The sequence below is a fragment of the Anastrepha ludens genome, chromosome 2 (genome assembly GCF_028408465.1).
Source record: "Anastrepha ludens isolate Willacy chromosome 2, idAnaLude1.1, whole genome shotgun sequence".
NCBI classification, from domain to species: Eukaryota; Metazoa; Arthropoda; class Insecta; order Diptera; family Tephritidae; genus Anastrepha; species Anastrepha ludens.
Window position 1 is genome coordinate 89625469 of NC_071498.1, and position 12955 is coordinate 89638423.

General features: G+C 35.3%; 1 protein-coding gene across 1 annotated transcript in view; it reads right to left on the minus strand.

The window, feature by feature from the left end:
• Positions 1 to 303: 303 nt before the first annotated feature.
• Positions 304 to 12955, minus strand: part of LOC128854728 (uncharacterized) — a 236886-nt gene continuing 224234 nt past the window's right edge. The window contains exon 4 of the mRNA XM_054089042.1: positions 304 to 533. Within this exon, the coding sequence (XP_053945017.1) occupies positions 526 to 533 (8 nt within the window). The 3' untranslated portion in view covers positions 304 to 525. The remainder of the gene's footprint in view (positions 534 to 12955) is intronic.

Here is a 12955-nt window from a genome sequence, read left to right on the forward strand (position 1 = left end):
ATGCAATCGAGGGCACAAACAACGAGCCCAAGGCCCTAATTGTCACTGGGCTATCGGAGTAAATATTTACTTCCTTAACGCTAATTACCGAAGTGAGCAACCAATCCACTGCTTCCTTAATTGCGGCTACCTCCGCTTGGATGAAAATTTGTTGAATTTTAATAAATATAGTACAAATTTTGAAGCTTGGATTCAGGTACATCTGTAATATTTCTTGTACAAGGTAGCGCAAAATTATGCATCTAATTTTGTTTTTGAAGCACTTATTTACTAAATAAAAAAAATATATATTTTTATGGAAATCGTTATTTTGATCTGTAAGCGCTCCATTTGTTGTCCATTAGTACCTATACTGCAGCTGTCTAGTTCAGCAAAGTGTCAAATGTGATTGACGTAATTGCTATTTGCAAAAACTATATGTAAATTTTCCGATACGGTGGCAAATTTCGCGCCACTTTTTACAATGAACTATTATTTTACTACCTTACCCAAAAAGTCCTGAACAAAATTTTCAACAGTTCCATATTACATACCTGCAAAGAAATAAGAAAATGTATTAAGTAAAATATGAATGCAAGACATTTTTTTATTTATTGAAAAGGCATAACTTTTATATTGTTAATATTTATTGTGTATTCTTTGTCGTTATTGAAATAATTCTATGCTGAGGAAGAGAAAGTGTTAAGGTATAATATTATGTTTTTCCAGGAGAAGACTTTTAAAGTTTAATCTTTCGTTTTATAAATAGTAAAACTTATTATCTTTCTCCAAACTTTTGCGAATGAAAGTATTATCTATTGGTTACTCATTTCACTTTAATTACTTCTTTTACATTTACATGCTCATTCTCATAGCTGCCAACTGATAGGAGCACGAAACGCGTGAATCAATTTGGAGACACAATAAATTTCACTTCATTTTGTACTTTTTAATAGAAGCGTTCATGTGGCAGCACTACAGAGCAAACACTTTAAAACTGTCAAAATCAGCTGGTTAAAATTAAAAAAAATGCGTAACACATTAATTGTAGTTTTTGCCTCCGAAAGGAAATGTTGGGCAAATAATAGCTAATAGCGGCAAAAAACTGCCATGCCAAAGTGAAAGTTATTCGAAGTTGATCAGTACAAAGGAATTCCTGCAAACTGATTGTATTAATATACCGTCAGCGAAAAAATGTACATAAACCTTTATACGCTGCTCGCGCGGACAGATCTTTATTCAACGCTTATTGTTCACATCAACCGCTTTTTAGGTTCAAAACTGTCATTTGGCGGTAGAAGCATTGAAAATAAGAGTTTGAAAGTTCAAGATTTCAATGGCAAGTTTTTCAAAATGATTACGATTCTTGAACAAAGTTTGTAATATTGTTTTATAAGGTTTTTCTAATAGATATAATCAACCATATTTTAATAAAAATTATAAAAAGAAATTGAAAATGAAAAGTATTACGAATTTTTAAATATATTTCAAGTTATATTATCGGAAGCCCAAATATACAGGGTGTCCGGCGGCAGAACTTGATTTTAAATTTAAAGTTTTTTCCTAACCACTGAGCACATGAGCGCGGAAGGGACCGCATGAGCTTCGTTAAATTGAAGTGTAAATAAGCGAAATTGCCGTTATTGTTCTTCTAAAGGACAGAACCCACTATTAAAACATAAATAGCCACTTCGCACTGTCAAAATGACGGTTTGGTCTGCGTTAGCAAGCAATGGACAATATTTTCTTGAAAATCGTCAAGGGCAAGCAATTTCTGTGGACGGTGACTCTTATCGGCGCATGCTGAACGATTTTTTTTTTCGAATAATGAGATGGCCAAACATCGCACACGACCAGAGAGACCATGGCGATACTAACAAACTGAGATGGAACAAACGCAGCGATAATCCTAGCACTAAAAGAAAATATCATTCACGAAATATTTTCAACAGGTCGCACGGAGTACCGAAGTCAGTTTCGTAGAGTGTATCACTCGTAACGGTCAATATTTAGAGGATATAATTTAAAAAAATATTAATAATAGGTAGCCGTACTTGTCTTCTTTGAAATAGTTATTGAAATAAACTTTTATCATTAGTACTTCTTTTAAAATTAAGCTTTGAATTCCTAATTCAGCCACCGGACTTAGTATATGTACTTTTGAGCTACCGACAGTAAAACTTTTAATATTGTGTACAGCAAAGAACTTCAACGAATATTATGTACGTAAATATGTAAATAAATAATAAATATAAAATAAAAAATTTAAACTAAATTAAAATTATAAAATACAAAGTAAATAATGAATAATAAGTATAAAATAAAACTTTTAAAACAAAGGAAAAGCCGCTCACCGTATGTAAAACGTGATCAAATTGGAGATACTTTTTCTTACAGCGTTTTCTTGACAGATAGTAAGCACGCGTTATCTAGTCAAACTAAATACATAATTTTTTTCAGTATTCATTCACATTTCAACATGGAAAATCTTACGCCTCAACAAAGTTTACAAATCGTACAATTTTTTTACGAAAATCGACGCTCTTGGAAAAGGCCAACTTATGATTGTACAGCGATGAGGTCCATTTTTGGCTTAATGGCTGCATTCATAAGCAAAATTGCCATATTTGGACTGAAGAGCAACCTTAAGCCATTTAAGAACAGCCATTATATCTATTGAAAACAACTGTTCGGTGCGGCTGATGGGCTGGATGAATCAACGGCCCAAATTTCTAAAGTCTAAACGCTTTGTGGATAAATCAGCTTCAGTTAAGGTATTTGAAGCCAAAATTACTAAAGTTATTCACAAGAAACCGAAGTCTTCACGAATTACGACGCAGTTGCAACCAACATCTGAAAGAGATTTTCTTTAATAAATATATGTCATGAATGGTTCTACACAAAAATAATAAAATTTGCCCAATCTATTTGTACTTTCGTTTATGTTCAATTTAAAATCCGATACCTCTGAATTGATTACCCTTTACTTTAAGAAATGTAAACCAAAAATAGAAATTGCTTGCCATTTTCTTTTTTTTTTTCTTTAAAAAATGGTATGCCGGTAGGTGTTTTATAAGTTCTAAATGTAACGGGTGATTTTTTAGCTATTATCTTTTTAAACAGTTGGTTTAAACAGCTCACGCACGTTTCGTGTTTTGTTTCACTGTCAAGCATCTTCAGTTTGGTCTATAATTTAAGCATGAATCGTCTTACAAACGAACAACGCTTGCAAATCATTGAATTTTATTATAAAAATGCCTGTTCTGTTAAGAAAGTTTATCGCGCGCTTCTTCCATATTATGGTCAGTTTAATCGACCAACTGAAGCGGCTATTCGAGCTATTGTGACTAAATTTAGAACCAAATTTACATTATTGGACATCAAACCACCAACACACTTACCTAGAGTGCGAACTGAATAATTAATTGAATAAATAAATAAATAAAATATCGCAGCTGTATCGGCCAGTGTTGATGATGACCATCAATCGTCGCCGTTCGCAACAATTGGGCCTCTGTTACTCAACAACGTGGTGCAAGAATTGAAGCCGAACGACCTACCGCAACGCAGAATTTTTTGCCGAAGATCCACTTTTTTATCGAAAAATTGTGTTCAGCGACGAAGCTCATTTTTGGATCAATGAAATAATCTTCAAACAATAAATTATATGGACTGTACTATCGATTTAAATAAAAATTTCATGCATTCCGAATTGTACGTGTGTTTTTTGAAAAACTTTTCTATAGATCTTAAAAAATTACCCTTTAATAAGTATTTCATATTATACGCAACCCAATCCATTCACGTCAGTTAGTTCACTAGAAAACTTTTTTTTTAAGTGTAAACTACAAAATTTTAGTTTCATTGTCTTTAGATATTCCAATTTTTTATTCTAAGCTGTAATAACAGGGCTATTAGTTGAGTACTCGAAACAGGATGCCGTTAAAGGTTAAAATTATTCTCATTCAAGTAAGCATATCACACAACTGCTTCAATGGCAACATTGCCACGCAAGTGCAAACTTTTTCATGGGAAGTAAATCACGTAAAAATAAATCCATCCAATAAATGTGCAGTTCAAGCATTTTAACGTGATAAAAAAAGATACAAAAGAAGACAGCCGCAATGCGACAAATTATTGCACAAACTTCCTGTAACTTTCTATGTTTCTTTAGTGACTTCTAAGTTGAGTTTTCTGCAAGCTTTCATTTATTTCTTCCTTTTTTGCACTTATATTGTCTTGCCGGCAAATAGTAATAATAGTTGCCAACGCTATATAAACATATGTATATGTAGAGGTAACTATGTAAGTTCAGCTTTGATGGTGTCAATATGAGAAGACTGCTGTGACGAAAGAGGGCAAAAGAAATGTAATGGCGCACTGGCAGGGTGTTAACAAGCTGATGCTGTACTTGATAACTTCCGTTCACAGACAGCGGAAAAACATGGCTATTAAACGGATGAGGTTACAAGAAGCGACAGTATAATAATGAAGGCGGACAAAAGGCAATTTTGTTAGTTTGTTTTTGTTTTTCTATTTTGCTTTTCTTGGCTTGCATTGTTTTTGCAAACAACTACTTAGGCTCTTGAGCTGTTTAATAAATAAATGATTGTAACACGGAAATAAAAAGGAAATTAAGTAGTTATAAACGATGAGCTGATGTGGCCGTGACTGCTCGACAGTAGTAAAATGTAACGAAAGGTGTATGATAATATGGATTAAGTCGAATGGAAGAAAAATAAGAGATTCAAGCATGTTAGGGCAAAAAAAAAAAACAAAAAATAAAAAAGCGTGGAAAGTAAGGCATAAAAGTTTGATCAAAAATTCGCTTTTAATATCAATTGCATAAAAAATGTTTAAGCAGCAGCAAATTGCCCCTCCCTTGTGGTGCAAACTTTTTTTATTACTTTGTGTCCCTGCAAACTTACTCGCTTTTATAACAAATTTATTTTTGGCCTTTGAACTCAACTTATTTGCACAGAAACACAAACGAAGAAAAACCAAAAGAGAAAGAAACAAAAAAAAAAAAAAAAAACAAACAATTGCTCTCGCTTCAGCGTCTCATCACCGCTTTATTACATTTTTAATAGTCCCCTGATACAATAATAAGGCCAATACAACCCTTTCTATAAAACAGCTTACGCCCGCTGGAAAATTGGCCTTAACTTCTTTGTTGACACTTGCTTTTGCGATCTAATAAATATTTGCATAATACGCTGCAGGACAAAACATAAAATAAAAATAAAATTAGGAAAATATAGCAGAAACCAAAACTTCAAAACTCTGTGCAAGAAATGAAATTTTGCCTTTGCTTTCACAATTGTCAGCACAAAATAAAAAGAATATTCACATCTACGCAAACAACAAATAATAATAAAACCAATAGGAACACAAACAACATGTTTGCTCACTCGTTGAGTGACTTTGGCCAAGAATAAGTATAATAGTTGGAGGAAAATATGCATAATCGGAAAACTACAAGAGGACAGACAAAAGGACTATTTTGGTTGGTCAGCAAAAAGCATTAGCACAGTGGGTAGTTAGTGCACGACCGAACAAGAGGCAACTGGCCAATATGTAATGCTCACTATGAAAATAATAATAAGAAAACACCAAAAAAAAAACCACAAAAAACAAAAGCATCCAACAACAATAACAAGCAAAAGCGAAAGTAAAATATGAGCTCGTGGCAAGAAAAGTGTCAACTTTAGTTGATTCAAAAACATGCAGCAAAGAAAATAGGAAACTCATTTGAAGCAATATTTTCCATTCGCTTTCCCGGCAACTCTTCATACCTCCTCAAACTTAGATGAACTCTGAGCAGCTTATTTTACTCTCTTTTTCATCTATTGCCCACAACATTGGCCAGCAATGTTGTATCAGCATTGTTGCTACTGAATTTGTTTTTTATTGTGTTTTTTTTTTTGTTGTTTTTTTTTGTCCTTTAAAACTCTACAATGTCAAGAAGTTCCGAGTTCGAACTTGTATGCTTATTTCGGTTTATTTAGTTGGTCGAGTACTCTCGCATTCATTTCCTTCTAAAAACAGTGGCAAAAAGCAAAAGTCATCAGCACGCAAATAAGTTCTATTGCCGCACGCCGCAGTCGCAGTTCTTTTCCAAGCACTGACAAGGACCATTACTTTATATTACTTGCCTCTTCCTCTGTTCCGGACCCTCGCCCCTCTTGCCAAACAGTAGTAGCAAGAAATTGTGATACATATGAAAAGTTTATCCTTTATTCTGGTAATAAGTTTTTTGGCTTGTTAGCCTGTATCTTGCGGGTTTATTGTGCAAATTAACTTGTTCTAATTAATAATCCCCAAGCAATATGTCAACTGTTGTATGCGGGTAGCAATGGTGGGTTATGCGGGCGTTACGGGTGATGCGGGAGATGCGGATGTAATTCGAACTATTCAAACTTTTTGTGTTGTTGACATTTATGGTTTGCTTGCTTTTATATTCTGCTGTTTCCGCTCTCATTTATCTTTTTGCTATGAGATCTCAATAGTCCTCGTGTAGCCAAGTTCAGATTTAACATTTGCTAATGAAAAATTATTTGACAGCAACAATGCTTACTCATAAGGGGATTAGTATGTGTGGTATGCAAGTTTGGATGGGATCCCAAATAATGGGCAAGGATATGTTAATATCCTATGGTAAGTGCACATGCTTTTCACACTTGTGCGAACTTGTTCTTGTTTGCCTGCACACAAAGTTTTAATGAAAAATTCGACTTTAAATTGTCAAAATGGTATTTTGATCTTTCACTTGGAGTGTGGCGTAGGTGTGGGATAAATGTGTAAAGACAAATGGCACTTCGTGTTACGGAGAATATATGCTAATGAGGGTTGTCAATATGTTTTAAAGCGGGTTAAATACTATGAACATTTTATGGGGTCCACAATTAAGATATTCCTTTCAAGTTTTTGAATTCCATTGACAGATAGTGTTTTCACAAATAGTAGCCAGTGAATTTGGCAAAATAGTGTTTTTCACAAAAAAAAATTTGTAACAAATTTTTAATATTCTAGAGGTTCTTGCATAGCAAAATATAAAAATGAAATATTATACTGTTTTCTTTTGTCGAAAAAAATGTTAGCTCAATATACGGCAGCATAACGAAAATGTTACCATATGCCAGGTGAAGTTGTTGTCATATTTCTTATTAGCAAAATTCAACTCTGCCGCAAGCTATACCAAAAAGTACCGGGAATGTTTAATTTAAACGAACCGCGCACCTGGGAACCGGTAGTGTACCTTCCAACGAGCCAAACAGTCAATAAAGAATAGTATTTATCCGTTTTGAAGCGTTTGAGAGATGTTGCACGTCTCAAACGGCCGGAAATGTGGGCAAACAATTCTTGGATTTTGCATGATGATAACGCGCCATCGCACTGAGCCCAAATTGTGCTGGATTATTTGACCAAACACCACGTAAATACCATCGTGCAAGCACCATATTCTCCCGATATGGCCCCGTGCGACTGCCTTTTGTTTGCCAAGTTGAAGTTACCACTTCGTGGAAGGAGATTTCAGTCAACAAAGGAGATCAAAGAGAATGCGACGAAGGAGCTGAAGGGCATCCTTTCATCGGCCTACCAGACGGGTCATTTTTTGAAGGAGATAAAATAAATTTGCCAGAAATTTAACTTTCTGATCATAGGGCATATTGAATACGAGGGGTGCCTTTTAAATGTCGGGATTTGGCAACCCTGGTGTTGCAATCTGGCAACTGACAGCTGTGTCGCAAAGTTTGACATTTTTTGGCTTTTACGTACTCAGAACGTTTTGAAATTCCAGCGCTATTTGTGTTGTTTACTGTAACTTAAAAGATTCATCTCGGTCCAAAAATGGAATTAAATCGTGAACATTTTCGTGCGATTATTTTTTACAACTTTCGACGTGGATTAACTCAGCAACATTGCATGGATGAACTTAATTCATTTTTTGGCGATGAAGCTCCATCAAGGACCAGTGTTTATCGATGGTATGGTAAATTCAACCGTGGTCGTAGATCACTCCAAGATGAATTTCGTGAAAGTCGTCCAAAATCAGTTGTTGTTCCGAAAACCATTGATGCTGTGAGCGAACTGATATTGCAAGATCGTCATGTGACCTATCGTGAGATTGAGACAATCTTAGGGATTAGTGGGACCAACATATATTCAATATTGCAAAAACATTTGACTGTCAAAAAAATTTGTTCGCGTTGGATCCCACACAATTTGTTAATCGCTCAAGCAAAGGCTCGTGTCGATTGGTCGAAGGAAATGCTCAAAAAATACGATCGCGGGGCTTCGAAACACGTCTATGACATCGTGACAGGTGATGAATCATGGATTTACGCGTATGAGCCCGAACGTAAACAGCAGTCGACTGTATGGGTGTTTCAAGATGAGCCAAATCCAACAAAAGTTGTTCGCGCATGAAGGACTTCCAAGCAAATGGTCGCCCGGTTTTTCGGAAAAACTGGACATCTGGGCATGTCGCAACCGTACCACTAGAACAACGCAGAACAGTAAATTCTGACTGGTACACAACCATTTGTTTGCCAGTTGTCTTCCAAGAAATTAGGAAATCCAATCGCCAAAGACGGATCACTCTTCACCAGAACAATGCGAGTTCTCACACATCGGCTCAAAAAACTGCTTTTTTGAGCACCCAAAACATCGAATTAATGGGTCATCCGCCGTATAGTCCTGACTTGGCACTGAATGACTTCTTTTTATTCCCGTACGTAAAAAGCAAACTGAGAGGTCAACGTTTTTCGACACCTGAAGAAGCGGTTGCGGCATTCAGAATGCATGTTTTGGAGGTACCTCATTCAGAGTGGCAAAAGTGCTTCGATAATTGGTGCAAACGCATGTGAAAGTGTATAGATCTTCATGGAGAATATTTTGAAAAACAATAAAGTGATTTTCGATGATTAAAATTTGTTTTTGTTCTCTAATCTCGAAATATAAAAGGCACCTCTCGTATAATAAAAGTCTTGTGGGTAGTAGGCCACACTGGTATTTTAGGGAATGCACATGCTGACAATACAGCCAAGCAGCTCCCCATGTATTTATTATGTCCCACATATGAAATCAGATAAGCTTCAGAAAACCACAGCTTTTTGAAAAAAGTTGGCAATAATTATCTGGCAAAACTTACCAATCCTTGTTACGAACTCTTTAAAGAAAACGTTAGAAGAAGGCAGAATTTGCTTTCACAGCTATTAAGACCCCATCATTTGATAAAAAGCGCTTCGCCTGCATGATTTTTGTTAGCTCTGGCAACAGGTGGAAGTTGCTAGAGGGCAAATCTGTCAAATACAGTAGATGTTCAAACAATTCCAACTTTAAATCATGGATTTAGTCATTGTCGAAATGCTGTTGTGGCAAAAGCATTCTCATGATGAAAAATATTTTTTTCTTTTGCAAATTGGGTATTTTTTCACGATTTTTTCTCCCTCAGCTGGCCTCAAAGATTGCAATAATATTCGGAATTAATTTTTTTACCAGTCTGCAAGTAATCCACAAACAAAATTCCTTTCGCATCCCAAAAAACTGATGCTAACACCATTCTGGGCGATTTCTGGACATGAACTCGTTTCGGAGCCGAAGGTTCGCATCACTCTTTAGTATCGTACTTTGATTTAAAATCATGGTGATAGACCCAAGTCTCATCCATAGTGATGAATCGGTGTACAAACCGATTTCATCTTTTCGAAAATACTCTAAATGTTGCTGAGAAAGGAGTATTGGAATGTGTTTTTGTTCCATTGTTAGGGAATGCTGCTGTCTAAATTTTGCTTGCACTACCCAATGATTTTTTGTATTTTTTCTACGATTTATGGTGTTGTTGCTGTTTTTGAACGTCCTTGTACGACCACGTTTTAATTCAGGAACCCATTTTCCTACTGTAACAATTAATGGCAAAAAGTCCTTTCAACATTCGTTTATAAGTTTACTTTTTCCATTGTAGAAAATATTATTATTAATATATACAAAGAATGAGTTGACATATTGATATGAAGCCTCGCATACGTTCATATGAAGACTGTACTATTATAAAAAACGTAGCTTAGTAGCAACGCTTTCTCTTATCGAACCGAAAAACTTATTGAAAAACCTAGTTTCACCCAAAGGGGCATACGAAAGTCATCCAAAAACATCTACTGTTAGATGGAACGCTTCCTCATTGCTCAACGTGCAAATTTGCAATACCCGTAAAGTTCATTCTGATAGAAAATGAAATACATGCACTTTACACACTAATACCAATTGGAAAATACACAAAACTCAGTGGCTTACTTAGAAACATTAACGCTATTTATAAAGGCCAAATATAAGTACTATTTATATTTTTAAGTAATCGACCCTAAGCGCTTTTATAAATAATTTAAATCTATAATAATATCCAGTCATCCTCAGGAATTGTAATCTTGCCGTGATGAGGGGGCTCAGTAAGTGCAAGGGTCCTGAGAGCGATGCTGGTGGTAGTGTAGCTACCGGCAGGGCCGGCCTACCAATTCGGTAAGGTCGAGCAAACCTAACAATTTGAACCAGCTCACTGCCGCCGGAAGTAAAGTTGGCCTTAAAATAAACGATGGGAAGACTGAATCCATTTCAAATTGTTCGCAAATCGAGACCCCCCGAGCTACTGTGTCACTGAGAAGAGATCAATCGTAAGACGAAATTTTTCTACCTCAGAAGTAAAATCACACCAGCAGGCGGGGCGATTGAAGATATCGCACACCGTATCAACAAAGCTCATGCAACATTTTCACAGTTGAGCAACATAGGCGTTTCAAATTCCATATCAGTCAAAACTAGGCTACGAATCTTCAATTCCAACGTAAAATCGGTGTTGCTATATGGCTACGAATCCTGGTCGCTTACATCCGTGCTCATCCGAAGGCTGCAATCTTTCGTCATTACGTGCTTATGCAAATTTTTGAACCGTGAACCGAGACCTCCTGGCGACATAAAAGAAATTTTATATTAATAAAACAAATAAATAATTAATATAAAAAGTGCCGATAGCCTTTGCTGCTAATTGGTCTTCATTCAGTAATATGATTATCTATAGCTATATTTCATGTAAATAAATAAATTGTAAATAAATTATTAATAGGATAAAATGTATGGATTTACTTCCACTTTCCAAGAATAATTGAAGTCGGCTATCCAATGCTCACCCACACTATCACTTTTGGAATAGGGTAAAATATTTTACACTTTTGCCGGATTAGAGTGGAATCCTCGAGAAAAGAGCATATAACCTTATAAATATGGAGGGAAAGGCGCAGGGCAGAGTAAAGGCAACATTATTACGAGAAAAGAAAATGTTATTAGATTTTAAGTATGTAGGTATATATATAATTGGCGCGCACACCCTTTTTGGGTCCGATATGTGGCGTGCGTCATTATGTTGTTCTATTAATAAGAGCCTACAGTTTCAATCCGATTCCGAACGGCAGATATTTTTTTTTTATGAGGAACTTTTTCATAGAGATACACTTGGAGGCTTACCATTACCAGCCGAGTGGCGATCGTTTTTTTAATTTTTGGTGTTTCACCGGGAATTCTGAATGGTAGTCTCGCACCAACCCATTCGGCTACGACGGCCGCCAATAATAGTTATAAAATATATTCAGAATTTGTCCACACCAAGGACAAAGCTATTAAAATCAAATTTTTCGCCCGAGAAGGTAGAGAGAAGGATATAAGCAGATCAGTTTTATCAGCTACAAAATAACTTATTATTATTAATTTTCTGTAGTAAATATAATAGTCCTGAACTATGTGACTATTTTCTAATGAAAATGCGTATAGTTAATCAATCAGTCTCTCTGTGGTGTAGTCCATTGGAGAGAAATATCTTCTATTATTGTTGATAGACGCAGCAAGCGCCTAAGCGATTTTTAAAGAGTGTAAACAAAATGTACCAGTCGCTCCATCTTCGTGCTTGATGGTGCCAATTACCACCACTCAGTGAAACTAGGTAATTATCTACATACTTGGTCTCTCTAACACTGAGAGGCTTTTCTCTGCTACCAATAGAAGTTACCGCTTTTAATACTTTCAGTACTGGAGCAATTATATTCATTTGAATTCAAAGTGCATCAGCATTTTTGTGGGTGTAATTATTCCAACTCAGTATGGGAGAAGTACACCTCTTGTCGAGGCCCTATGCTCCCGAGAGGAATGAACAAGAAAAAAAATGGAAGACGTATACCCATATAGTAAAAAAATCTAAAATCTTTTTTCATTCTCATATAAAAATTTTGTGTTTTTGTTTGACTGTATTAAGTTTGTAATTTTTCTCCCTACTTTTTTTTAGAATAAGTGGAGGAAAGGGTTAAAATTTAAATGGAAGCGAAATATATTTCTTCAGCATATACATTTATCCCATTAGTTCTCTCATATATGGGTCGTTTAAGTAACATGACATTACGAAAGTCGCTAGCGGGTTAAATTGTTGTATAAAATGAAGTGCCGAAAAATGTTCCTCTGTTCTTAAAGGACAAATGTACACAATAAAAACTCGGGCCTATGCCACTCGAACGACCAGGATTTGTATTCGATTACAGACTTCAGTATGCCTTAGAAAGTTCCAACAAATTATCGTTTAAACCTTGAAAATTTTACTTGAGACTCAAAAAAATATTTAGTACGCTGTTTATAACCTATTAAATTTTGGGATAATCAAGTAACTTGGCTAACAACGGCTTAATAGCTTTTTATATTAGAAAAATTTGTTCGGTGACGGCTGTACCAGTTTTTTGTTTTATATAGCGTTTTACAAAAGCTGGAGTTGATTTTTTTAGTATTTTTTTGTTTTTACGAATGGTTTACCACATTTTCTACTACAAAAAATTCATATTTACATATTTATATATAAGTATAATAGAGTCCAAAAACAGTAAAAAAATTGAAAATTCAAGTAATTTTTTAGCCATTTAAGACTTGCTCTTATTTTACTTAAACT